Genomic DNA, 25026 nt, shown 5'->3' with positions numbered 1-25026 from the left:
CTTAAATAAATAAATGGGGAGCAGAAATTTCCCAGCCACTCTTTGTCCCTCCAGTACAAAGTGTATTCCTGACAATGCTCTTCCAACCCCTCACGGTTCAGATGCTCGGTTCCAAGCTGCCAGCTGGGGAAAAGGTGTCAGTACTGCTGCTGCACTCATGGGAAAAGCAGAGGCATTTGATGATGGGAATGTGAAACCCCTGGCTGCCTTTGTAATGTTTTCCCCCTTTCAGGAGGACTTCCATATCCGGGAACTGGAAGACAAACACGGGCTCTGCCATGCTGGAACAAATTGCTATGTCAGATAAGTAAGTGGAGTCTCGTGTCAAAGGTAATTAAAGAATTAACAGAGTTTGATTTGAAGTGGATTTTTAAAGAATGCCACTGTTGGTACACAAGTCACAGTAAGTGCATGCACTGTGTTCATTTGGGGAAAAGGAATCTCTCAGTCAGGGGAGAGAGCAGAGGCAGGAGTTCCACATGGCTTCAGAGTTACCCACCCACACTCACAGCCCCAGGGGTTCTGTGAGCCCCTGGGTTCCTACATCCACATCTGCTCCTAGAAAATGTCTGGAATTCCCTTCAGAAAACTGAATTTCGCAGATTGACCTGTCAGTGGTTTCTCCTGGTTCATTCGCCCTCTCTTATCCACCAGTCTCACACCTCTTTTAAACTTTCCTCCTTCTACATCCTACCACTCCCCTACATAACCAAGCAATCCAGTCTGCCTATTTAAATCCTATTTTCCCTATTTAAATCCCATTTCTCTTTTCTACTTTCAATCCCAACCTCCTTACTTTTCATTTTATAAATTTCCACTCAAGTGCACTGTGAGGCTTTTTCCCCTGTTGCTGGGATACACTGAAGCTTTATTTCCCCTGTGCCATCATTCCAGCTCTGTACTTTGGTTTACTGTGCTTTTCCTTTTCTTTCCCATTCTTATCCTGGATAATTCCTGCAGTCCAGTTGAAAACATTCATGCAGCAGCACTTTGAAGCTCAGAACTCTTTTCTCAATCCCCCTCATTTGCTCCACAACCCATAAACCTCTTTTCCCTGCAAAACAAAATCTCAGAGGCTTTTGAATGGCTGTGGATTTTCTGCTGTTCAGCTTCTCCAAAGGCTGCCACCAGTGGAAGCTGAACTAAACTCTGTGCAGTGAAAGTGGAATTTAAAAGGTGTTTTAAAGTTCAACATTAGTCCTGGTTTGTTTGTTTGGGGCTTTTTTTTTTAAACCTACAACTTGGTGCCTCTTAGGAGCTGAGGGAGACACAGGAGCAGAAGCATTGCCTGCCCTGCTGGAAAGGTGAAAACAAGAAAGAAAGACGGGAATTCCAGCTCCCTGCTGTCCAAGCCCTGTCTAGACTGTGTCCTCACTGCTCTCCCCTCTGGGCATGGCCTGCAGCCACATTATTTTCCCTTTCTCATTCCCTCCCACCTCCCTGCAGAAAGTGAGGTTGTGTGTTCCCTGTGAGCTCTGGGCTGTGTAATTACAGCCCGTGGGCTGCTGGAACACACAAACTCCACTTGTGCCCCCAGGACAGCAGGGCCAGGGATGGGAAATGCTCCCCTGCTCCTGCTGGGAATGCTGGAAATGCTCCCTGAGCTCTGCCCCTGCTCCTGTTTTTCAGTGGAGTCAATTAGAGCAGAGTGGGGATTTTCCCATTAACACATCAGCCAGCAAAGCCAAACTTCCTTCAGCTGGTAGGGCCAAAAGCATGAGAAAGGTGGATATGGTTCCACCAGGGAGGAGAAATTCACAGAAGAAAGAAGAGAGTGGCAGGAAGGGACAGGGAAAGGGGTCATAACTCCACCTCCCACCTGGTATTGCCCCCTGGGATGAATCCTTTGTCTTTAATTTTGGTTTTAATACATCCATGGATGGGCAGGAAGTGCCTTGAAGGCACTGCCTGGTGGGCATTGCTGGCTGGACACAAACCTCAGGGCAGAAATTCAGAAAATAAAGAAGAGAGTGGCAGGAAGGGACAGGATAGGGGTCAATATTTCTCATTTACCCCTATTTCCCTCTGTTCCAAAACTCCTGCTGCCCCCAGAGCTGTGCCAGCTGTGCCCATCTCCTCTAGCACACCTGCTTTGCCCCCTGGGAGCAATCCTTTATCTTTAATTTTGGTTTTAATACATCCATGGATGGGCAGGAAGTGCCTTGAAAGCACTGCCTGGTGGGCATTGCTGGCTGGACGCAAACCTCAGGGCAGAAATTCAGAGAATAAAGAAGAGAGTGGCAGGAAGGGACAGGGAGAGGGGTCACAATTCCTCATTTACCCCTGTTCCAAACTGTGCCCACCTCCCCTGGCACACCTGGTATTGCCCCCTGGGACCAACCTTTTATCTTTTATCTTTCTCCTTTATTTCTGCTGTCCCCACTGGCTCTGGGAAAAGAGGGCCCACGACCTTTTTTCAAACCCACTGTGCAAGCCTTGGGTTTCAAACACTCCAGGCTGCTCCATCCAAAACCTCTCTTCCTGAATGGATTTTTCCAGCTCTGTGTTTGTTGGCAGAAGATGGGCTATTAAATATACTTTCATAAATCTGATTGATGTTGCAGTGTTTTAGAGAAAATGTCCTCGGCGTTGTTTCCATTTCGAGTCCAGATATTTACTGTTCAAGACAAGTTTTGTTGTCCCTGTGACTTTCTAAGATACACAATATTTTACAGCCAAAAAAGAGTAAATTATTTATAAGCAAGTGCATGCAAAAAGTCCAGGCAGCCAGTGCATCTACAGATGTTGAATTTGTCAGGCATCCAAAAAAACCTCTTATATTGGACAAAAACCAGGTTTCTCACAAGAAAAAAAAAGTTATTTTCATTGCTAAGATATTACCATCAGGATCTTTTCAAATCAATTTCTTTGTATTCTGCTTAAAAGAAAAACTTTTCCATTGGAACAGATTAGATATAAGAAAATATCAAGAATGTGACTTAATAAGTTTACTTGGAAAGGATGCTGTTACTGAAGATATTTATACATGAATCAGACTCTCAGCCCAGCAAGGAATTTCCTTTGATCCCACAATGAAATCAAATCCTTTGTTTATTACAGCAGAGGGGTTTTTTTCTGTGGAAAATACTATGAGGTGGCAAATCCATCATCAGGACCGGAGCAGGAGAGGGGCTGGAAGAGGAAATAGCTCTGCTTTAGACTCAGCAGTGAGCCAAGAGGAAAATTCATGATCAATGAACGCATTAAAAATGGGGTTGTTTAGCCAATGATGCCCTTCAGTTGGTGACATCAGCCTGCATCACTCCAGGATCATTTCCTCCCTGCCCACCCTGCTGGGGTCACTGAACATTCCCAGTGCCTTTGGTGTCCTTGTCTTTGGGCTCTCAGAGCTTGTGCTACAGGAATCACAGGAACTGCCTCACTCTTCTTATAAATAAATCTTTCCCCACCCCCTTGTTGGTCAGATAATCTCTCTATTCATGGAGAAAAAATGAAAATAAATCATATTGCTGCTGGTAGGATGGGTGAAGAGTCCACCCTCAGTCTCTTGCCATGACATTACAAAATAAACTGAAGAATTTTCGTGCCCAACTCTGTATGAAATTGCCTTTTTAGGAGTTGTAGAATTCTTTGGAATTATTTAAATTCCACTTGGGTTGTGCTATTGTTGTCTATAACCCTACATGAAGAGCATACCCCTTGTCTGCATGCTCCACAACCCCCATCATGCCATATTTTTGTCCTTGTGCATCACCTGCAGGGTTTTCCTGCCTGGGTTTCTCCTTTTGCTCAGTGCTGTAGGAATAAAACCATCCTGGCTCCATTAGAAAACACTGGGCCACAATCTAGGATGGTGCCTCACTCAATTTCCTGATACAGGAGCCAGACCCATCCAATGTAGCGAAAATTCTGAATTTAATGAAGTGAAAATTCTGAATGTAACACTAAATATGTTATTAGGTGAGCCTCTAGAAAATCAAGAGCCTGATGAGACACTCACAGAGGAAATTATTTTTGTGAAACAGGTACAAGCTTTGGGTTGACACCTGTTCTGAAATATTTGGTGGCTTGGACATCTGTGCTGTTAAAGCTGTACATGGGAAGGATGGAAAAGATTATATTTTTGAGGTAAGAAATCCTGCTTTTTTTTTTTTTTTTTAATATCTGCCTTTACATATTACAAACAGCCAAGGAAAGAACCTTTCAGGCAAGGCTGTGTATTTTTGAGCACTGTTTCAAACATGATACAAAGCCACAGGTCCAAATTAGTGGCAAAACTTGCTGGAAAATGTAACCCTATGGATGGGAATGTCTTCTGGTGTTGGAGGAAATGTACACAAAGTGCAAAACAAAGCCAAATGTGGATGGCACATTTTGCCAACCCCGATGGTTTCTTTCCTGAGCAGCCTCAGCAGCTTTTCCAGGAAGGTTTATAGATAGCACCATCCCAAGGGAACCCCAACAAAATTATACCTTGCCCTGGAAAGGGAGATTAAGGATGAAGTGGAAACAACTTTACTTTTTTTTGTAGCCTAAATATTGCCCTGAAGACCTGAATCCTCATGAATCAGAAGTTTCTGTTGTAGGTAATTTTGAAAAGTTGAAGTTTTTCATTTCCTTTGAGGTTTTTTTTTTTTTTTATGAAAAAATATCATTTTGTGTAGCCATAAAACAAGTTATCATCACTTTCCTATCACCATTTCTTCAGCACCTTCCACGTTCCTAGAATTTTATTCAGGAGGTGGGCAAGGATCTCCAGAATCTCCTCACTCCAAAAAAACTGATAAAGCAAAAAGGGCAAGCTTTAAAAAAATTAAATAACCACTGCAGATTCTACAATTGACTGAGACTGCTACTCAACAAATCCCTTGATTTTCCATGCCACAGTCAGACATAATTTCTAAAGCCCAGAATTCTCAGAGCTGCAGAGCATTTTAATCAGGGTGCAGAATAGACCTTGCAATTAAAAAAAAAAAGAAATAAAAAGAGTGGATGGAAGTGTGATAATTCCTGCTGTTGTCTGGAATCAGCTGAATTGTCCTGGAGATGGGAATGCTCATCAGCAAGGACATTTAGAATCTGTAAAAGACATTGAAATGTGGGGCTGTTTGCAAGGTTCACATCCACCAGAACATCTGGAAAAATTAGGATATCAACAGTTCTTACACTGCAATTTTAACAGAATTCTGGGCTACAATGAGGAGTGGAAAACTGTCTGCACCAAGATAGGGAGAATTTTCTCCTTTTGTGTTCTTTCAGCATGGGAAAATAAAAGTTATTAAGGCTGGCACGTGCACGGTGCACTCGAGAGAGCTGAGCAGGACAGGCAGTCCAGAAATCCTGGGCTGCAGCTCCAGGAAAAGATGAGGAATAAAGGAGGAAAAAACGAGGGGGAAAATGAGGAAAAAATGAGGGGAAAATGAGGAAAAAATGAGGAAAAAAATGAGGGAAAAAATGAGAAAAAATTAGGAAAAAACAAGGAAAAAATGAGGATTTGGGTACCACTGACACCTTAATCCTGCAGAACTCACCTGACAAGGAACACACAGATTTCCTAATGGGCGAAATAACATTGGCAGATTTGTTCTTGCTGATTTTCACTTGGCACATTCAGCCAGTGTCACCTCCAGTTGTGTGTCACCTGCCCTGGGAGGGAATGGGAATTAGGGGAGAATTCCAAGTTTTCTTCACATATCCAGACCAGTTTTCTGCTCTCCAGAAAAATGTCATCTCCAGTTTTGCCGAAGAGGACAAAATTATTAAATTTTGACAAAATTATTAATTATTATTCAAGCCCAAAACCACCTGTGTTGTTCTGTGGAGGTTTGGGCTCTTTGTAGATTTTTAGGTGGGAAATGTAAGAGATTTTTGCCTTTTCTAAACCTGGTGTGGTTCCCTGGGCAAAACTGCCTCCTCCAGAGGAACACAGTGGTTCTTCCTGTCCCACTGCAAGGAACTGGCTCCCAACTCCTGCTGGGGAGGAATGAACTAATTAAAGGATGGCTCAGCTAAGCAGAGGGGCTGCCAGGTTGATCAGGATGAGAGCCAAGTTATGATTTTGTGCAACAGCCTCATCTCTTCATTTGGTGTTGTTCTTTCCCCCTCAGTGGGAATTCTCAGCTGCCAAGCATCAGACAAGCTGTAGAAACAGGATTTTATGAACACATCACTGCAGCATGCAGCAATTTTTGCCTCCCCTCTTCTTCCTGATGAGACATCAAATCAAGGTCCATTAAACTTTGAACTTCTTAAATATAAGGACTTTTCCCCTTTTAAAATTAACACTTCTGAGGTTTCAGTGCTAGAAGGAGCAGAGAATTGTTTATATTTCTGATCCCACTGAGTATTATCTTTCCTGTTTCATTCTTGGAAAAGCAAAGCTCTAGGAAAGTCAATAAAAGCTCAGGGTGGTGATGAGAGCAGTAAAAGAGAAAAAATGGAAGAGAATCCTTCAGAGTGGCCTCCCAGAAGTCTCCCAAATTTTTTTTAGATTAAATGGGCTGCTGCAGGTGTCTTTCCCACTTGCTTCATTTTGGCCTGAGCTAAGTTAAAATTAGCTCCCAAGTGGTGTTTTTGACTTAGAAAGGATTTAAAGAAGAAAACTTTCACTGGAAACCAGCAGAGGAAATGAAGAAACAGTGTTTGTGCACAGTTGTATGGAAAGTTCTGCTCTTGGCCTCAAATTCTTCAGAAGCTCAGCTACTTCTCCTGTGCTGCCATCCAGGACAGAATTCCTCTGCTCAGCTCGGGGAGGGAGTTAAATCCAGCTGTAATCACTGATAAACTCAGAAGTCTCTCCTAATTTCTGCTCTGGAGCATTGCTGTACTCACCCACCAAAGGGAATGGTTTTGCCCAGTTCTCACTCTGCCGAGCATGGACCTTCCAAACCACCCTGATTTAACTCCCCCTTCCCCTGTACTTACCATTTGTCCTGTTTTCTCCTGGAATTCCTGGGCTTTTCCCTCAGGAGATCCATCTGTCCTGCCAGACTGACTGACTGACAGCCCCCTGGCTGCTCCAGCGTGTTCCTCTTGTATTTCAGCATCCTGGGAAATGCCTTTTCCCACTTTATCCACAGGATTCTTTACCTTTGCCCTTCCTTTAGCCTGCCCAGCTCTGCCTTTCCCAGCCCTTCCCAAATCTCTGCCCAGCACATCCCAATCCTTGGGGTGAGCAGCAGAGCTGGGTGTGGGAATTTCTCCTTCAAACAGCACGATCACTTTGCAATTACTGATATTTTATAATTGCTCTGGCTCCTTTAGAAATCCCATTTCCCTTCCTAATTACAGACTTTCTCTTCTTTGTGTGGCCAGTCTCAGTCTTGTACCCAAATTTTATCTATTCACCTTTCCCACTAATATTTACAGTCAGTCCCTGGGTGATAAGAGAAATTCATCCCAAAGAACTGGCCACTGAAATGAAAGTAAATTGATATAAAAATGCAATTTCACAGAGATATGAATTAAGGGACTGTAATTCATAGTCACCCATGTTTTTACTGGCATCTGCAAAAGGAATGTATTTGATTTTATAAATTACAGATGTCTCTCTTTTTTTTCTGTGAAATCCTCTTAGTGGGAAACTCCAATATTTTAAATAGCTGAACTATATGCTGAACGAAAAACTGGCTGGGTTTAAATGAGATTTTAAATCTAGCACAGGCTGTAAATAGACTGTTTAGAAACAGGGAGCTTTGTGTGTGTTTAAACTTTGTCAAATCTTCTGAGGGGGGGAAATGCCAGCCTGACATTCCTGTAATCACTCACAGGATTTAAAAGCTGTTGGTGTTGCCCAAAATATTCTTAAGATACATTTATATAAAACAAAAATATAAAACAGTTGTCATTAAATCTTGTACCAGGAATGAAAATTGACTGTATTCTGTGAAAGGAAAAGAAAATACACCAAAAATCACCATGAAAGCATCCACCTGGATCTCAGGGGGTGCCAGAGGTGCTCTGCTGCCACTTCTTTGGCCAACAATATTTATGCCCCTGTGGCAACAAACCCAAGGATTTTAACAAGGTCAAAACCTGTCCAAGTGATAAGAGACTGATAAGGACAAATGGCTCTGGTTTTAATGCCAAATCTGTTTGAATCTGCCTCAGTTTGTGACTATGCCTGAAAAGTCTTTACTCAAGGAGTGTAACAACCTCTCTGCTGGAGTGGCCACGAAGATCTGGCACCTCCAGGCTCCTTATTTTCACTTTTCCCACCAGTTCTGCCACACAGCATGGCAGTACCTCCCAAAGGAAGCTGATGTGTGAACCTGCAGTTGTGGAAGTGCTTGAGAGCAGAAATTCAGTCCAAACCCAATCCTCCAGATCTTAATCCTGCCTAATCCTTTGGCAGGATTTATTGGAGATAATTTATTTCACAGTCATTCCAAGTAATTGTTTTAATGCAAGTGCATGGCAAACCAAGGGTTTTTTTGGTTTTTTTTGCTTGTGAAACTTTTAACTGATGTTGGGTAAGAGGGGGGCTCATCTACACCCTATGGTGCATATTTTTTAAAAAAAACTCTCATTAAAACAGATTTTTTCAGAGCCAAGACATCACTCCTGCTCTGAAAATCAGATGGTTTGCAGTGAAGAACCAAACACCCAATGCCTTTCACACCCAAACATTCTGTATTCAGTCATCATTAACACTCCACAGCCCTGGCACCAAGCAAATTCCTCTCACAAGAAACAGCTCAGGATACAAGGAATGGATCTTTAACATGTTTATACAATTTTTAAAATAGAAGTAAGTGAGCAGAAATTAATATTAAAGAGACACTCAACCTGCAAGATTACATTTTACCCCTCCAGAAATATCAACTCTTAATGGTTGATCAACTCTTCTCTTAATTAATGGAATTTTCCACTTAAATCTATGGTTGTTAAAAAAGATGGTAAACTTTAAAAAACCTTTCAGTGTACTTATTAAACATCTCTGCTGCTGGTGTGGCCCTAGAGTCAAAACCAATCATTCATTTCTAAGGAAACATTTGTTCTGCAGTTCAATTATTGTGCATTGTTTACTCTGGGGTTATTTTCAAGCCTTTTGGCTGTGAGGAAGCTCAGAGACCTCCTAAATCTGAAAATCCCAGCTCAAACATTGCCAACATTTTGGTTGCCAGCACACGATGCCAGTGAATCTTGTAAATGAACAAACAGAAGAATCATGGAAATTATTTGGGACTACAAGCTAATCCCATTATTGGAACAAAATCTTCCTTTGTCACTCAGAATTTCTATAGCTCTCATCATAGTTTGCAAAGCTCAAAATTTATATTATTTATAAACAATAAATCCTTCCCAACTACTGCAAGGTGCAATGTTCTTTTAAATCCAAATATCCCTTTAAACATCCAACTTCTGTGTTTAATTCCTAGAACCTCTTGAAAACCTAAAAGAAGGAAGGCAAAACTCTGCTCTTTGTTAATAAAGGAGATGTTCTGTAGAGGTTGGGGGGTTGAGAAGAGTTTTGCTGCCTCTAAACCCCTTCCACACAATGTGGGTGTGTTCCTGCTCTTCAGACTGATCCCTGTGCACCCCTCAGATAACAAAATTCTTCCACCCAGACCTGTGGGAAACACCAGAGTCACTGCAGGTGACATGGACATGCCCTGGTGCACATGCAAAAAGAACTGCAATTTCTCAAAAGTGAATGAAATCCTATTATTTTCCTAAGTAGGAATGCCCAGTGCCCTTGTGAATAATTGCTGGGGTTATGTTATGCTCTTGTTTCCCTTGAAACAAACAGAGATATCCACAGAAGTGGATACACTGAGAAATAATAAATATTCTGGAGAAACAACAAATATTCTGGAGAAATAACAAATATTCTGGAGAAATAACAAGTGCTTGGGACCCACTGAAGTGGCAGGATTCAGTATTGGTTGTATTCAGCAGAATGGGTGTGATAAATAAATAAATAACCACAGAGCACTATTAACCTGTCATGTTCAGAATGGAATTGTGCCCATTTTTATCTGCCTCTCTGCCATCCTGCTTTCTCTGTAGAAATTCTTATTCTTTGCAGCCACACTACTTTTTTTAGAATTATCAATAATAACAAAGGGCAATTCATTAAAAACTTTAAAAGTTTTGAAGTTTTTCATGAATCAATAAGGATCCAGATCTCCCTAGCAAAACTCCACAAACTGGCAGGGAGCTGAAGTTTAACTCTGCATTTCCCTGGGATAATTCGGCTCCTGAAAGTGGAGTGGGCCCCAAAATCAGGGAAAGGAGGAAACCTCAGCTGAAATTCCTGCAGATCACTGCACAGCCTGAGAAATCTCATTGTACCTTATCAGCCCTGTTCCCTGGTGTGTGGCCAGGTGTGAAGTGAAGCTTTTTTCTGGAAGGTTTTCTCCTCCCATTTGGTGGGAGGCATTGCAAAGTTGCTGCTCTCTCGTTTATTTTCTGATGGAACACATAATGCCTGTAATTCTTGTGTACTTCTGCTGAAAGCACTGCTGTAAATGCACGTCCTGCAAAGATGAGGAGGATTTCCTTCCCAGCACTGATGTCCCGTTGCATTTTGCAGGTGATGGACTGTGCCATGCCCCTGATTGGGGAGCACCAGGCTGAAGACAGGCAGCACATCACAGAGTTAGTCGTAAGCAAAATGAACCAAATGTTGTCCAAAACTCCTATTCCATCTCCTCAGAGACCCACTGCCACTCAGCAGCCTCAGGTAGGATAAAATTTAATTTAAGTTCAATTTTAAAAACAGCATCTTGGTCTATCTTTTTAAGCACAAAGTTTTTTGGACACCTGTGGAACCTCAAGGATTTGGGAATTACCAACACATTTTATCAGTTTGTTACATTTCAAACAAATTGTCTCTAGATGTAATCAAGAAATTAAAGTGTTATTGTTTTTCTACCTGTGGATTCAGGGAATTACCAGGCTCTGTACGGCTCAATTCAGTCCCATATATAAAATATCATGGAAATACTAAGGAGCACTGTCATAGAAAACCCTTTTACTGAGGATGTCAAAAAATAATACTGAATAATTCTTGCTCTTGTGAGAAATTAATGAGGTTATAATCTTTTTTTTAATGTGCTGCAATTCATGAAAATGCCTTAGAAATCTAGGAAGCTCCTGGAATATGTTCATTATAGTGGAAGATTGAGTTAAAATTGAGCATCTTGGTCTATCATTTTAAGCACAAAGTTTTCCTCCAAGAATTCAGACACCTGTGGAACCTCAAGGATTTGGGAATTTACCAACTCATTTTATCAGTTTGTTCTATTTCAAAGAGATTGTCTCCAGATGGAATCAAGAAGTGCAAGTATTGCTGTGTTTCTACCCATGGTTTCAGGGAATTACCAGGCTCATTTCAGTCCCATATATAAAATATCATGGAAATACTAAGGAGCACTGCCATAGAAAACCCTTCTACTGAGGATGTCAAAAATAATACTGAATAATACTTGTTCTTGTGAGAAATAATTGAGATTATAATATTTTTTTAATGTGCTACAATTCCTGAAAATACCTCAGAAATCTAGGAAGCTCCTGAAATAAGTTCAGCATAGTAGAAGATTCAGTTACAGTACAGCATCTTGGTCTATCATTTTAAGCACAAAGTTCTATAGTTTTAGGCACAAAGTTTTCCTCCAAAAATTCCAACACCTGTGGAACCTCAAGGATTTGAGAGCTTACCAACACATTTTATCAGTTTGTTATATTTCAAAGAGATTGTCTCCAGACAGAATCAAGAAGTGCAAGTATTGCTGTATTCCTGCCTGTGAGTTCAGGGAATTACCAGGCTCTGTACTGCTTCCTTTCAGTCCCATATATAAAATATCATGGAAATCTAAGGAGCACTGTCATAGAAAATGCTTGCTCTGAAGATGTCAAAAATAGAACTGAATAATTCTTGTTCTTGTGAGAAATTAATGAGGTTATATTTTTTTAATGTGCTGCAATTCATGAAAATTGCAATTCATGGAAATTGCCTCAGAAATCTAGGAAGCTCCTGAAATATGTTCAGCACAGTAGAAGACATGGGACAAAGGTTGTAAACAGATGCATATTTCATTTATTTTATCTTGCATGGCCTGACAGTTAAAGTGTGTGGATGAAGAATTCTGCTCCTGGCCCAGCTGGCTCCCAGGAACCACCTTTGTGTTTCTGTTTCCATTTCCATGTTTTAAGAACATTGGAGTGATCCTTTTAATAACTTTGGGGAATGCGGTGTTTTTGTAAAAGAACAGAAAATTTGGGAGAGGTGTGGATTTGCTGGGTAAGGAATTGTGTGGAATTAAATAGAAGCCAGTAACAAGTGCTGACCTGGGGGATTTGTATTTTAAAAGGGCCTATAAATCCCTTTTTTTGCCAGGACTGAGGAGCAGGGGGATGGCTTTAGACTGAAATATATTTAGATTAGACATCAGCTCTTTGGAACGAGGGTGGTGAGGAGCTGGAAGAGTTTGTGGGTGAAATAGAACCAAATCCACCCTGCCCATGACCTGTGAAGGGTTTTGGTGCTGCCCTGCACCTCCTCACTCCACAGGCATCAGCTGAACACCAGAACCAGCCAAACTGTAAGCCAGGAATTACCAAGCCTAAATAACTAAACACCAAACCTAAATCAAGGATCTATTTTTGCTTCCAGCAGGCTCCACACCAGGTAAACAATTTGAGAACAATTTTGTGGCCTACCTCAGACAGACCAGTTCTTGAGGCAGAGTGACTAATTTGTTCTTCAAATACCTCACCATGCTTTAAGATATAAAAATACCCCATCCCACATGAAAAAATAAGTGGTGTGGCTTCTATTTATGCTGCAGCCACTTGAAACTAAGCACAAAATTGTTGCAGCCACAGAACCACATACAATGGAGAAGTTTCCATCCAACATGACTCAAGTCCATTGTAAAAAGGGCACTGAGAGGGAAAGAAAGGGAAAAAATAAATCACCTTTTGCCAAAATAGTTCCTTTTAGGAGCAACAGATATTAAAATGAAGCAAAGAGGCAAATTTAGAGTTATCCAGTCAATACAAGGCAACACAAATCAAAATTTAAAGTAGTAACAGACTTGCCTGTCACATGAATAGATTCATATTTGATATTTCACATTTTGGGGAAAAATATAAGGTCTTGGGTAGGCTGTCCTGGATTTCAGAGCAGCCAGGGGAGGAGCAGGGCTCAGTGTTACTGCTGTCATCCAAAGGAGGTGGCTGTTTGTTGGATGTAAATAAAATTCCCAATCATTCCCAAAGGAAACCTGCCCACCTGAGTCCAGAATGAAAGCAGGATCCAAGGAGCATTTTTAGAAGGTTCATAAATTCCTCAGTCATTGCTGTCACTCAGCATGTCCATGGAAAGGAGTTTTTGCTCTCAAACCAGAGTTTGGGATGGATGCAGAGACAATATTCTGGCATGGTGGAATTCTTGTTGGTTCTTTTTAGTTTAGGTTATTCCTGAAGGATTCAGCCCTTGCTGATGGCAACAAGATGTTATTCCACATTAAACTTCTTTTCCTTAGCTCATTTTACATTTGGGGATTGCACTTGAGCAAAAAAATGCAGTGAAAACCAGAGATAGTCCTTCAGAATATTTGCAATATCTGTTAGTTTTCCTCTCAGTTTATCAGACTCTTAAAATTGGCCTTGTTCTACCATTTAGGGTAGGAAATGGGGACTTAATTTTCTGCTGAAGATTCCATTTGCAAATACCCATAAATCTTCCCAGCTTTAGGGGAAAATCATGAGACACATTTGAAGGATTTAAAGCAAACAACTCCTCATGCACAGTTAATTTTTAGCTGGGTTTTGCTAAGAGTAAAATCAGCCTGTTGAAACAAAACTGCCCCTTTCACTTTTGAACAGTCTTTCCTAATGTAAGAAATTATTTCCCATTCTTGAGAAACAGCCAGTTCATCTGCAGGGCAGAATTGCCCATTTCTACAGGTGACACAAAATGCAAAGCCACTAATTTATCCCAAATCAAATCTGTGCACATTTTCAAACCAAAATACTGGAGCTATCAAAGAGTAATTGCTGAGTTTTGCTGCTTCTGCTTTTAAATGAGCAGCCTGTGCTCAATGATGCAGCTCCAGGTGTGCCAGGTTCTGAATTTCTTTATTATCTGGGAGTTTTCAGAAGTGTTTCTATTTTAGTCCAGACTGGGTGAGTGTACATAAAAACATACCTCAATTTCTGAATGCCCACAGTGGTCAGCCCCACTGCAATTAAGCATCCATCAGGAAACAAATCAATGATTGAGAAAATCAGCCTTTGTTTGGCACTGGGCAGCCAAGTCCTGGTGGGGATGGTTGGCCCTGCAGTGCTCTGGCAAAGCTCTCCTCTCACAGAGCCAGGAGAGCAAATTCCAGAGGGAAACCTCCCAGGGCAGGGCTGGGATTGTTAAACCCATTAAACCTGAGATATCTGAATGGGGAGATTTCTAAAATATGGTGTTTCTGTGTTATTTGTTTATTTATCTGCAAACTCTTGCCCAGACTCTGTAGCAAGTGCTGCTGGTGCACAGAGGGCAGAGAAGATTGGACAGGAGGAGATTTGGACACTCAGAAATTCCACCTGTTTTGGTAAAAAAAATCCATCAAAATGAAGCTGTTTCTGTTATTTAAATCATGATCATTTGTTTCACCCCACACCATGCTGAAAATGGAACTTTATCTAGGAATAGGATTTTAAAAGTTTTCCATAAACAAACCTGCTCTACTTGCAGGCAACAAAATTGTGGATTTCCCATATTTTCTAACCTCTTTGACTACTTTTGACAGATTTTTAGAGAAGCCTCTTTCAAATTTTCCATAAAAATCAAGAAAATGGGTTAAACCACCCAGTGACTCTGCTCTGGGTTTGCAGAGCTTGTTCCTTGACCATAATATTTGTGTATAAATCAATAATGATGGTCAAACACCCACTCAGAGCTGCCTGTCAGGCCCTGAGGTGAATTGTGCTGGAGGAAATTCTGCAGAGAAAATGACATTGTCCATGAGAATCACCATAAATGCAAATGCTTGTGGGTGTGCAAGCAGCTGAGGCTGAGGGAAATCCTGTTAGGGAAATGTCCATTCAGTCCTGTTGCATTACCCATGAAGGAATAAGGGATTTATTTCCTCAATGGGAGGAAAGAAGGGAGGAATTGGTGCTCCAGAGGCACGATGCCCGTGGCCTGGTGACATCAGAGAGAGCAGAGCATTCCCAGCCACATCCTGGTTCTGTGTGCTGACAAAGAAAGGAGTGGCACAGGGCTAATAAACCAATCATAATCTGTGTATTCTCCATTGCCATGCTGCAGTTTATCCACTTTTACTGTCCCATGTGCAGAGAGAAAATTGAACCACACGTGGACATAGTGTAAATAACAAATGTGGGAATTCCAGAGAGATAATTAATCCATCAGCAAACTCCCTGCTCCTGGATTTTCATGGGATCAGCCACAGCTCTCTCACTTCCGTCTCTTGGATTTAGTGGAATTTTTAAAGGATAATACTTCTGATGAGCAGCAAATTGCTTCCAACCTGAAGTTTTGATGATGACCAGAAAAAGCAGTTATTGAGTTTGATCTTAGCTAAAGGGATTACATTTAATTGGGAAGGATCTCCTCATGGAGTTATTTGGAAATGGAGAATTCAGCATTAGTCTACTGTCCATAAAAGTCCTTTTAAATCATAATCCTTGGTAAGATAAATTACATTTCTTATTAAAATACTTTTTCTTGCCTTCCTAAAAGTATTGGTAGAGAATCTAAACCATTGGCATCAAAACTCACAAAGAGCAAGGAAGAATATTGCTGAGGCACAGAAATCACACAATCTGAAATGCAACATGTTCCAAAGGTTATTTCAGTCAAAAGCCGTTCTGAAAACTGTCATTTTTGCTGGAGGTGGTGCCCCCTCACTGCAGTATTTTGGTTATTTGCATCCCAGCGACACCTTGTGGCTTCTCTTCTGCAATAAACCACTTGGGGAATAAATAGAATAAATCTATTATTTATTATTACAATGTATTACATCCTGTTCCATAAGCTGTATCACATTAAAAATTTATTTTTCTATAGATTTTACAAAGCTGAAATGCTCCATACTCGAAAATTTTTCCTCATATTACTCTAATGTATTTCTTTCTTTTCTAATTATTATTTTAATGTGGAATATATTTTAATTGGCTACATTAATGTGCACATAAATAACTGTGTATATATATATGTGTGTGTGTGTATATATACACACACACAATGTTTATCTTTGTGTGCTTATTTTGATCAAAAGGGGGTTTTAAACTCTTAGTTTTTATGTTAGTGAAAATAAAAGAACAGCTGTTACTCTTTTAGATCCCAATATAAACACAGGGAATTAAGAAAATCAGCAGAAAATAAACAAGTAGGAGCCTGAGCTCACCACAACCTGGTAAAAGGCCACATCTGGGGCACAGTAAAATTTGTTTATCACAATTATAAAATGATGGAGGGGGTTTTTTTCCTACACTGATGTTATTTTGTCCACTCTTGAACAAGACCCCAGGTTCTGCATGTGAGGGACAGAGGCCCAAGAGAGGCAGAACCCAGCTGGAACTGCTGCATGAGGGATGTTCATGTGTTTGAAACAGTTCCTATTTCATTAACAAAGTGTGATTTATTTTAAGCATTTAAACTCCACATGCAGGTATTGCAATGTATCAAAACCACAAAGTTCATGCTGGAAAATAAACCCTAAAAATTTTAATATTGATAAAGACACAACATGCAAATAACTGAGCAGGAATTGTACTGACAAAGTGATGGTGAAAGTGGAAATAATTGGTTTAAAATCCTTCCTGAGCCCCTGCACCAGCAGATGGAGCGAGAGCCAAGGGAGCTGCTCAGAGCTGGGTTTGAGTCTTGGGTAAATAACTGGGGATAAATCTGTTCAAACTCTGGGATTTCACCTGCAGATGTATCCACTACAGGAGGGTGATTTAATCAGAGCACTGATAATGGGTATCCTGCTCAGCTTGGTTCAACTTGCCAAGAAATAACCAAGGGTGCCCTTCTGAGGGGATCTGATGGCCTTAAGATTATACAAAAATACACTAAAGGTCATATGTGAAAGGTTTAGGGTCATTTGGTCAAAATTTCCACTGAGAAACAGAAATTTCCATCAACAGAAATATGTCCAAATTAAATAAAGTTTTCTGGGTGTACCCTGATTTTTTTTTTATTTTTAAGTTCTGAGTACTCTATTTTGAATGCCTATCACCAGCAGTGTACCTGGAAAAATAAATGACTTCTTCAGAAAAGTTAACAAAGCTTGGTAAGATAGAAATTTGCTCACAAAGCACAGGTTAGAAGAGGATCCCAAAGGAAAAAGCCCCTGACAGGGACAGACTTCAGGCCCAGGAGGATTTGGATGATCTCAATTGTCTGTAGGATCCAGTGCTTCAGCCTTAGTGCTGATTTTTTCATTCAGTAAGCCACAAACCACTGGTAAAACTGAAAAACAAAACAATTCTTGTACTTAAAAAATACTTTTCCACATTTCTCTTAAACATAACAACATGAATATTCTCTTTTTGTCTTCATTCACACAACAAAGTGATGCTTTTCCTCCCTTTTTATTGCCTCCTGCCAGATGATCTCCTGATCATCTCCCAGCCTGCCAGTGATGTTGGGAATTCTGACACTCCATGGTCCCTTCCCCTCAAGAAAAAGAAAATATTTGGGATGTAAAATAACCTGAGCCCACCACGATGGAGGGGCCTGTCTGTTCCTGGTAGACTTCTGTGAGAAGCAGCTTTTTGGTCCCTGAGGTGTTATTTTGGAAACTGCAGGAATTCTCCTCATTCCAATCTAGAGCAAATCCCATCTTTTTCCAAAAGAGAGCCAGGGCAGCAGTGAGGCCATGGCCACAGGGCAGGGAAAAGCTGCCACAGACACAAACTCTCTGTTCTGGCATGGTGCTGTCATTACTATCATAGATAACATCCTTTGTTGGGTTTTTTATTATGATATGATATGATATGATATGATATGATATGATATGATATGATATGATATATAGTATATAGTATATAATATATAATATATAATATATAATATATAGTATATAATATATAATATATTATATAGTATATAGTATATAGTATATGTTATATAGTATATGTTATATATTATATGTTATATATTATATATTATATATTATATATTATATATTATATATTATATATTATATATTATATATTATATATTATATATTATATATTATATATTATATATTATATATTATATATTATACATTATATATTATACATTATATATTATACATTATATATTAATATAATACAATTTTATTATTTATTATTTTATTATATATATATCTATTTTACTCTCTGATTTTTTATTTAAGCTGAACCTAACAGAAATCCCTTTTTTTTTTGGGAGGCTTTTCCTTGATCTCCCTTCCTTTCCCCAACCTGGTGGGGTTTTTCTCTCTACTTTTTTTTTGTTGTTATTATTCCCTGTCTCCACTTGACTTTTCTGTTTGATTTCTCTGACCTTTAAATCATGCCCAGTTCAGCAGAGGGGATTGGCTTTTCTCCATGTTTAACTTGAAGGAATTCTGTCCCTCTCCCCAGAATCAATCCCTGCCATGGTTTATTTTCAATAACGACCACGTGTGTCAAATCTCTTGAAACAAGGAGAAGCACCAAGAGAAATTATGGAAGAATCCAAAGCCAGAGCAGCTCATTTTCAATTTTTCTTGATTTTTCCATAGAAAAAAAAAGTAAAAATAAGCAGCCCTCGCACACAGCCACACTACCAGCTCTGGAATGTGCGGATGGACTTGTGGAGATGCCAGCAGAGCAAACTTGTGTTCAGCTGCTCCAAAATCCCCCTCCAGGGTCTTGCAGCTTCTAGCAGAGACTTTTCAGAGCTCAGAGCAGCCCTAGAGCTCCTGAGGGTGTTTGAGGGCAGCAGCAGCACCGTGAGGAACAAGAAGAGGAGCTGTGGGTGGTTCTTGGGTTTGGTTCTCACCAGAGCCCCAAAATTCACTTTATTTAGGGACAGCTCAGGTGTCTCACCCAGTGCGTCTTTTCAGTGCCCCCTCACACTCCACTGTGACCCTAAAAACACAAAATGGGGGTTCTCAGACTGAGCTTGAAGTTGCTTCAGCATCTTTTTCCCAGCCTCTCTCATTTCCAAAGATAAACTTTAACTCTGAGTGGATCCAGTAGTGCTGGATCTCTGCAAGGTGAACTTCTGCAGCCTTTCAGCTCCTCCTGTTCATGCAGGATCTCTTGCCATCCCACATTTCAAAGCAGCCATAAAAATAACCTTCTTTTTGTTAAAACTGGAGGAGCAGACACAGCACGGCATCACCCAAACTCCCTGGGCTCGGGGTCAAAGCTTCCCTACAACTCCAGCCCTCAGCACAGGATTTTGGCACTGTCCAGCCCCACCTGACCCATTGAGAATGGGGACGTTCCTCTGTAGGCTGGGAAAGGTGAGAGAAATCCTCTTTGCCAGTCCCAGGGTGTTCTCCTGCATCTCCTGGACTCTTGTTTCTGCTTTTCCATGTTTTGGAGCTGTTCCCTGCTCCAAGCTCCCTTCACTCCCAGTGTCAGCACACGGGGGAGCTCGCTGCCATCCCAAATTCCCTCCCTGTTTTTGTCTTCTCCTGGAAAGAGCTCAAAGCTGCTGTGCCACTGCGTGGTTTCACTGTCCCCTGCTCCAAAAGCACAACTGGAAATCGGATTTCTTCAAGCAGTAAAAGAGCTGAAGAAGAAATTCAAAAAGCATCCTTGTTTTTTATTGCCTGGCTGTGGAAGGAAGCAGAAAGCTTCCATAGCTGATGGCACTTCAGAAATGCATTTTCCCTGAGAAGTTTCTGTAGAAACCTCAGCAAACTGAGAGATGGGGTTGTTTTAATTTTTTTGTGCAGCAGAATAACAGAAAATAGGGCTGGAAGGGACAGTGGGAACTGAGCTGTTCCAGTATCTCAGGAAAACACTGGAGTGTCCATGAGAACAGCACTGAGCTCCTGCCGGGGGCTCACCTGCCCTGAGCCACCTGCTCTGCTCTCTCTTTTTTCTCCAGGTGAAGAAAAAAATGATTATTTGGAAAAAAAAAAAAAAGATCTTGAACGTCACAACCCAAAACATTCTATGATTTAATTATTTTTAAGAGCGCTTCAAAAAGGAAGCCATTGTCTGGGAAGTAATTAGTTATCTAGCAATGGAAAACAGACTGTAAAATCCAAGTTAGAATACTCTTTAATTTTTTTTAAGGGCCCTTTCAGTGCATTTTTAAAATACTATTCCTAGTAAAATTCTCACTATTTAGCTTTTTTTTCTGCCCTGAGCAGGCATTTCCTACCCACTCAGGGGAAATGACAGGTTTTGCAGAGGTTCTTTGGAAACTTAGTTGGGCAACAGCAAAAGCTGCTTGAAGTTTTTGAATTCTTTGTCACAACTTCAGCACAAAGCAACCCCAGGCTGGCCCCATTTTTGCTGAGTGTGTTTTGCACACAGATTCCCTCAGTGCAGAAGGACGAGGCTGGACAGAGAACTCCAAAATTGTGTAAAAAGGAGAGACCTCTTCTCTTGCTGCCCTCCTTGCACAGACAGCAGGAAGGTGGATTTTTAAAATCTCATCTCTCCATTGTAGCTGTTTCTCTCTTTCCACAGGGAATATAAAAACCAGCAAACAGCAAAATTTGGTGTGGGAAATGGATTTGTAGAGAGTTTTCAGGGCTTGACAGAAGGCTTACATAGTATGCATTTATATGTAAACTTTGAGATAAGAAATGTTGACTTAGAAATGCTCTAGAATAAGACAGATTTGTTGAAAGAGAAATAGAGTTAGAAAAAAAGTTTTAAAGGATGGTTTTGTAAATAAGACTAGATACTTTAGATAAATAGAACTATGAAAGATGCATTGTAGTAGGACCTATGAGAAGTAATTTTAGATTATTAGCTTTAAAGTATCTCCAGCAAAAAGCTGACAAACTAAGAAACACTTTATAGTGTTTTGTAACTGGGAAATTGTCACTTTCGAATTATGATAGTGTGAATTATAACACCTGCACTGTCTCATGAGACTGAAAACAGAATAAGTTTTTAAAACACCTCTCAGTTACCCCGTCTCTGGGTAGAAAAAAGCATAACCCAACATTCCTGGTCCTGTTCAGGGGCACGCAGTGGGGCAGCTGCATCACCTGGGCACAGCCTCCCGCACCAGGGGAAGGTCTGAGCCAGGGATGCCCCAGCCCCACTCACTGCACACTGAGGGGATAAAGCAGGAAGCTACAAGTCACTGAGAAATTCTGTATTTTTGGGTGTTCCACGGCAGGATTTCAATGCTTTGCTAAATCACACAGCATGGGTTTATTTGCAGCCCAGGTTTATTCAGTTTATACTCATTTTGTCTTGGTTCGGCCTTTGGCTTGAAACTGCCCCCAGTTTCTGTTCATAAAACCCCTTTATTTTGCTAACTAAGCAGATAGGTTCTTCCAAAGCTGCACTGAGTTGTGAGGGGTTTTCACTGCACAAATTGTTCCCATTAGATTTCAGTTACTGAGTCAGCTCTGCCTTTGTGACTGATTTATTTCTTATTACAGAAGAAATTATAATTATATTTTATATTTTTATAATACTATAGTTATATTAATAACATAATTATTAACATAAATATATTATTATTGTATAATATAATATAATAAATATAATATGCAGATAAAGTAATATTATATATTATATTTTATATATTATATATTATATATTATATATTATATATTATATATTATATATTATATATTATATATTATATATTATATATTATATATTATATATTATATATTATATATTATATATTATATATACTATAGATATTATAATATAATACATGTTCTATATTATTTTTAGTAATTATATTATAATTATTATAATATTTTTTAGCTCCACTGATCCATTTCATTCTTTCTTTAGGATATTTTGGCCCCACAGTCTTCCAGCCCTGCATCATCTACAGGTTTTAGTAGCCCACACCTACTTTTTTTGTGCCAACTTTATTAATTAATAATTCACTTGAGTTCTGCATCCCACTAAAGTCCTTCCCAGTATTTTTTGTTCAACAACTGCTTCTTTCTTCAGCAGCCAATTCCTTTCCCTCACTGCAGTATTAGTGCTTTTCCTTCTCCAGTGTAACTTGGCCATTCCCAATTTTCAGAGGCTTGATTTGGAATTCTGTATTTCATGAGTCAGCTGGTTTTCATTTCTGAGACGAAGAATGTTTCATTTTTACCTGCATCTCATTTTTAGCTTTTATCCCACCTGCCATCTTGTCCTTCCTCCTGTGTTTATCATCATCCATAACACTTCAAACACTCATTTACTATTTACCCTCCACTTAATCTCTCTCAATATCTCTCAGCAATCACTTTTTTCCTTAGTTCTCTTTTTACTTAAATGCTTTACTATTTATTCCTGTTTCTTTATGAACTCTAACTCAGCTCATATTTTGGCAACTCTCAATTGATCCCTCTCTCCTTCTTGACCTGAAAAACATGGCTTTCCCCTCAAATATTGAAATATCTATGAAAAGCTCCTGTCCTTGCATTACAAAGAAAACCAAACGAGACCCAAAAACAACTCTACGTGCTCCAAGTACAGTTCACAAAGTCTTCAACCTCAGCCAAATCAAAATCAATTTTTGCTGGGACTCTGTTTAGCATCTCTTTTGCCCAAGGGCTATTTCCCTGCCAAGTTGCTGCTTTTGCTCCCACCCATTTCAACATTCTTCAGACTGTTCAAAATTCAAGTGTCTGTGAATCCAATCTGCATTTATATAAAGGTAGAAAAAGAAGTAATGCCTTGATCAAATCCTAATGCAACTTATTTGAGGAATAAACAGCTTTTCCTGTCAGTTCTACCCCTAAAACCTCTAAGGAGACAATTTCAGGTAAGTGTGGAAAGGAAGTGCCACAGGGACATCTAGAGACATTTACATTCTAGATAATTAGTGGGGTTTGTGCTCTGGCTGTAATTAACCACTATTCCTAAAGGTCATTATGCAGCCAAATCCTCACTTGTTCTACCCAGAGCTGAGAAATCCCTGCAGTGGATTTGCAGCATTCATGGAGGCTTCCCCAAGTGAAGCTGTATTTTGGGGGACATTTATATAAAGAGCAAACCCCTGTGAGCAGGAGAGCCCCTTTGGGCAGCCCCACAGAATGTTCCTGTCAGCAGCAGCAACCCCTTCTCCCTGGGAATTTGGGTGGGATGTGGAAATTGTGTTCCACAAAATGAAAACCAAAGGGGCTCCTCAGCCACCACACCTCACTCAGGTAATCCTAAACCATCCCAGGCACACTTCTGTACTACTGATTCTGCTCTTCAGCTCCTAAACCATCCCAGACACTCCTGATTCTGCCCCAAACCATCCCAGGCACACTTCTGTACTACTGATTCTGCTCTTTAGCTCCTAAACCATCCCAAACTCACTCCTGAACCACTGATTCTGCCCCAAACCATCCCAAACACAATCCTGTGCCACTGATTCTGCCCCAAACCACGCCAAACACAGTCCTGCACCACTGATTCTACTCTTTAGCTCCTAAACCATCACAAACACACTCCTGATTCTGCCTTTAACCATCCCAAAGACACTCCTGAACCACTAATTGTGCCCCAAACCATCCCAAACTCACTCCTGAACCACTAATTCTGCCCCTAAACCATCCCAAACACACTCCTGTACTACTGATTCTGCCCCAAACCATCCCAAAAACATTCCTGAACCATTGATTCTGCTCTTTAGCTCCTAAACCATCACAAACACACTCCTGAACCACTGATTCTGCCCTAAACCATCCCAAACACACTCCGGCACCACTGATTCTACTCTTTAGCTCCTAAACCACCACACTCTCCTGATTCTGCCTTAAACCATCTCAAAGACACTCCTGAACCACTGATTCTGCCCCAAACCATCCCGAAAACATTCCTGAACCATTGATTCTGCTCTTTAGCTCCTACACCATCACAAACACACTCCTGATTCTGCCTTAAACCACCCCAAAGACACTCCTGAACCACTGATTCTACTCTTTAGCCCTGAATTTCCAAATGAGGACCCTGCAGGTCCATTTTCCATGACAAAATCCTGCATTTACCCCTTGCTCCCTGCAGTGTTTGAACCCCAAATCCTGCATTTAACCCCTTGCTCCCTGCAGTGTGTGAAGCCAGCCTGCCTGCAGATCAGTTTTATTCCAAAACACGTTTGTGCTACAAGAAGGTGGCAGGGGGGTGAATGTGGAGGCTGTGCAGCAAAAGAAAAACAGAAAAATCAGCAAGAGGGGTGAATCCATGAGCAGGACAGGTCTGGCCCAGCAGCTCTGCTCAGAGAGGAGCTGCCACAGCTGCTCTGGCAGCACCTTGCAGAGGTGAGGAGAACACTCTGCAGCTCATCTGCCAGCAGCTGCTGCTCCAGAAGGAGCTGGATTTTATTAAAGGCCTTGGCTCAGGGCAGCAAACAGGGCTGGTTCAAAGCCTGCCTTTAATATCAAGTATCAAGGTTCTGACTGTCTGAAAGGAAAGGGCTGGATTACTACAGACCATTGAAAAACCATGAGTAAGATTTCTCAATTAGGAATGTAATGCTAATTAGACTTTTTTTGGGTCAGCCTGGGTGGGTTGGCTAATTTGCCAAAGTAATATGCCCATGTGATTGGCCTGGAGTGTGGGTGAGGTTCCTGGAAGCACCAGGTGATATCTGGTGGAAAAAAAAATAATAATAAAAAAATGAAAAGGATGTGTGGGTGGTAAAATCAGGACAGCTGCAGTCAGTGACTGGGGAGGGGGAAATACACCTTGAACAGAGAATGCACTGGAGGGAGAGAGCTGAGGGAAGGATGAGGGAGCTCCTGGAGTGTTTATTGAAAGCTTGGTTTGGGATAAAATCATTTCTTTGGGAGATGAGAGATATGCAGATTGCATAAGGGCTGCTGGTGCAGTTTGTGATAGAACCTGAGACATTTCAGAGCCAGAACAAATGGCAGATTTGCTCCAGCCCCAGGGCACAGGGCAGACAGGGGCCCTGCAGGGCTGTTCCAA

General features: G+C 40.7%; 1 protein-coding gene across 1 annotated transcript in view; it reads left to right on the top strand.

Moving 5' to 3' along the window:
- Positions 1-25026, top strand: part of SYN2 (synapsin II) — a 194057-nt gene that overhangs the window by 157284 nt on the left and 11747 nt on the right. The window contains exons 8-10 of the mRNA XM_063164403.1: positions 233-307; positions 3987-4089; positions 10499-10648. Coding sequence (XP_063020473.1) covers positions 233-307; positions 3987-4089; positions 10499-10648 — 328 coding nt within the window. The remainder of the gene's footprint in view (positions 1-232; positions 308-3986; positions 4090-10498; positions 10649-25026) is intronic.

The sequence above is a fragment of the Melospiza melodia genome, chromosome 10 (assembly GCF_035770615.1).
Source record: "Melospiza melodia melodia isolate bMelMel2 chromosome 10, bMelMel2.pri, whole genome shotgun sequence".
In the NCBI taxonomy this organism is placed as follows: domain Eukaryota; kingdom Metazoa; phylum Chordata; class Aves; order Passeriformes; family Passerellidae; genus Melospiza; species Melospiza melodia.
The sequence above is the reverse complement of the archived record's forward strand: the minus strand, read 5'-3'. Positions and strand labels throughout refer to the sequence as shown.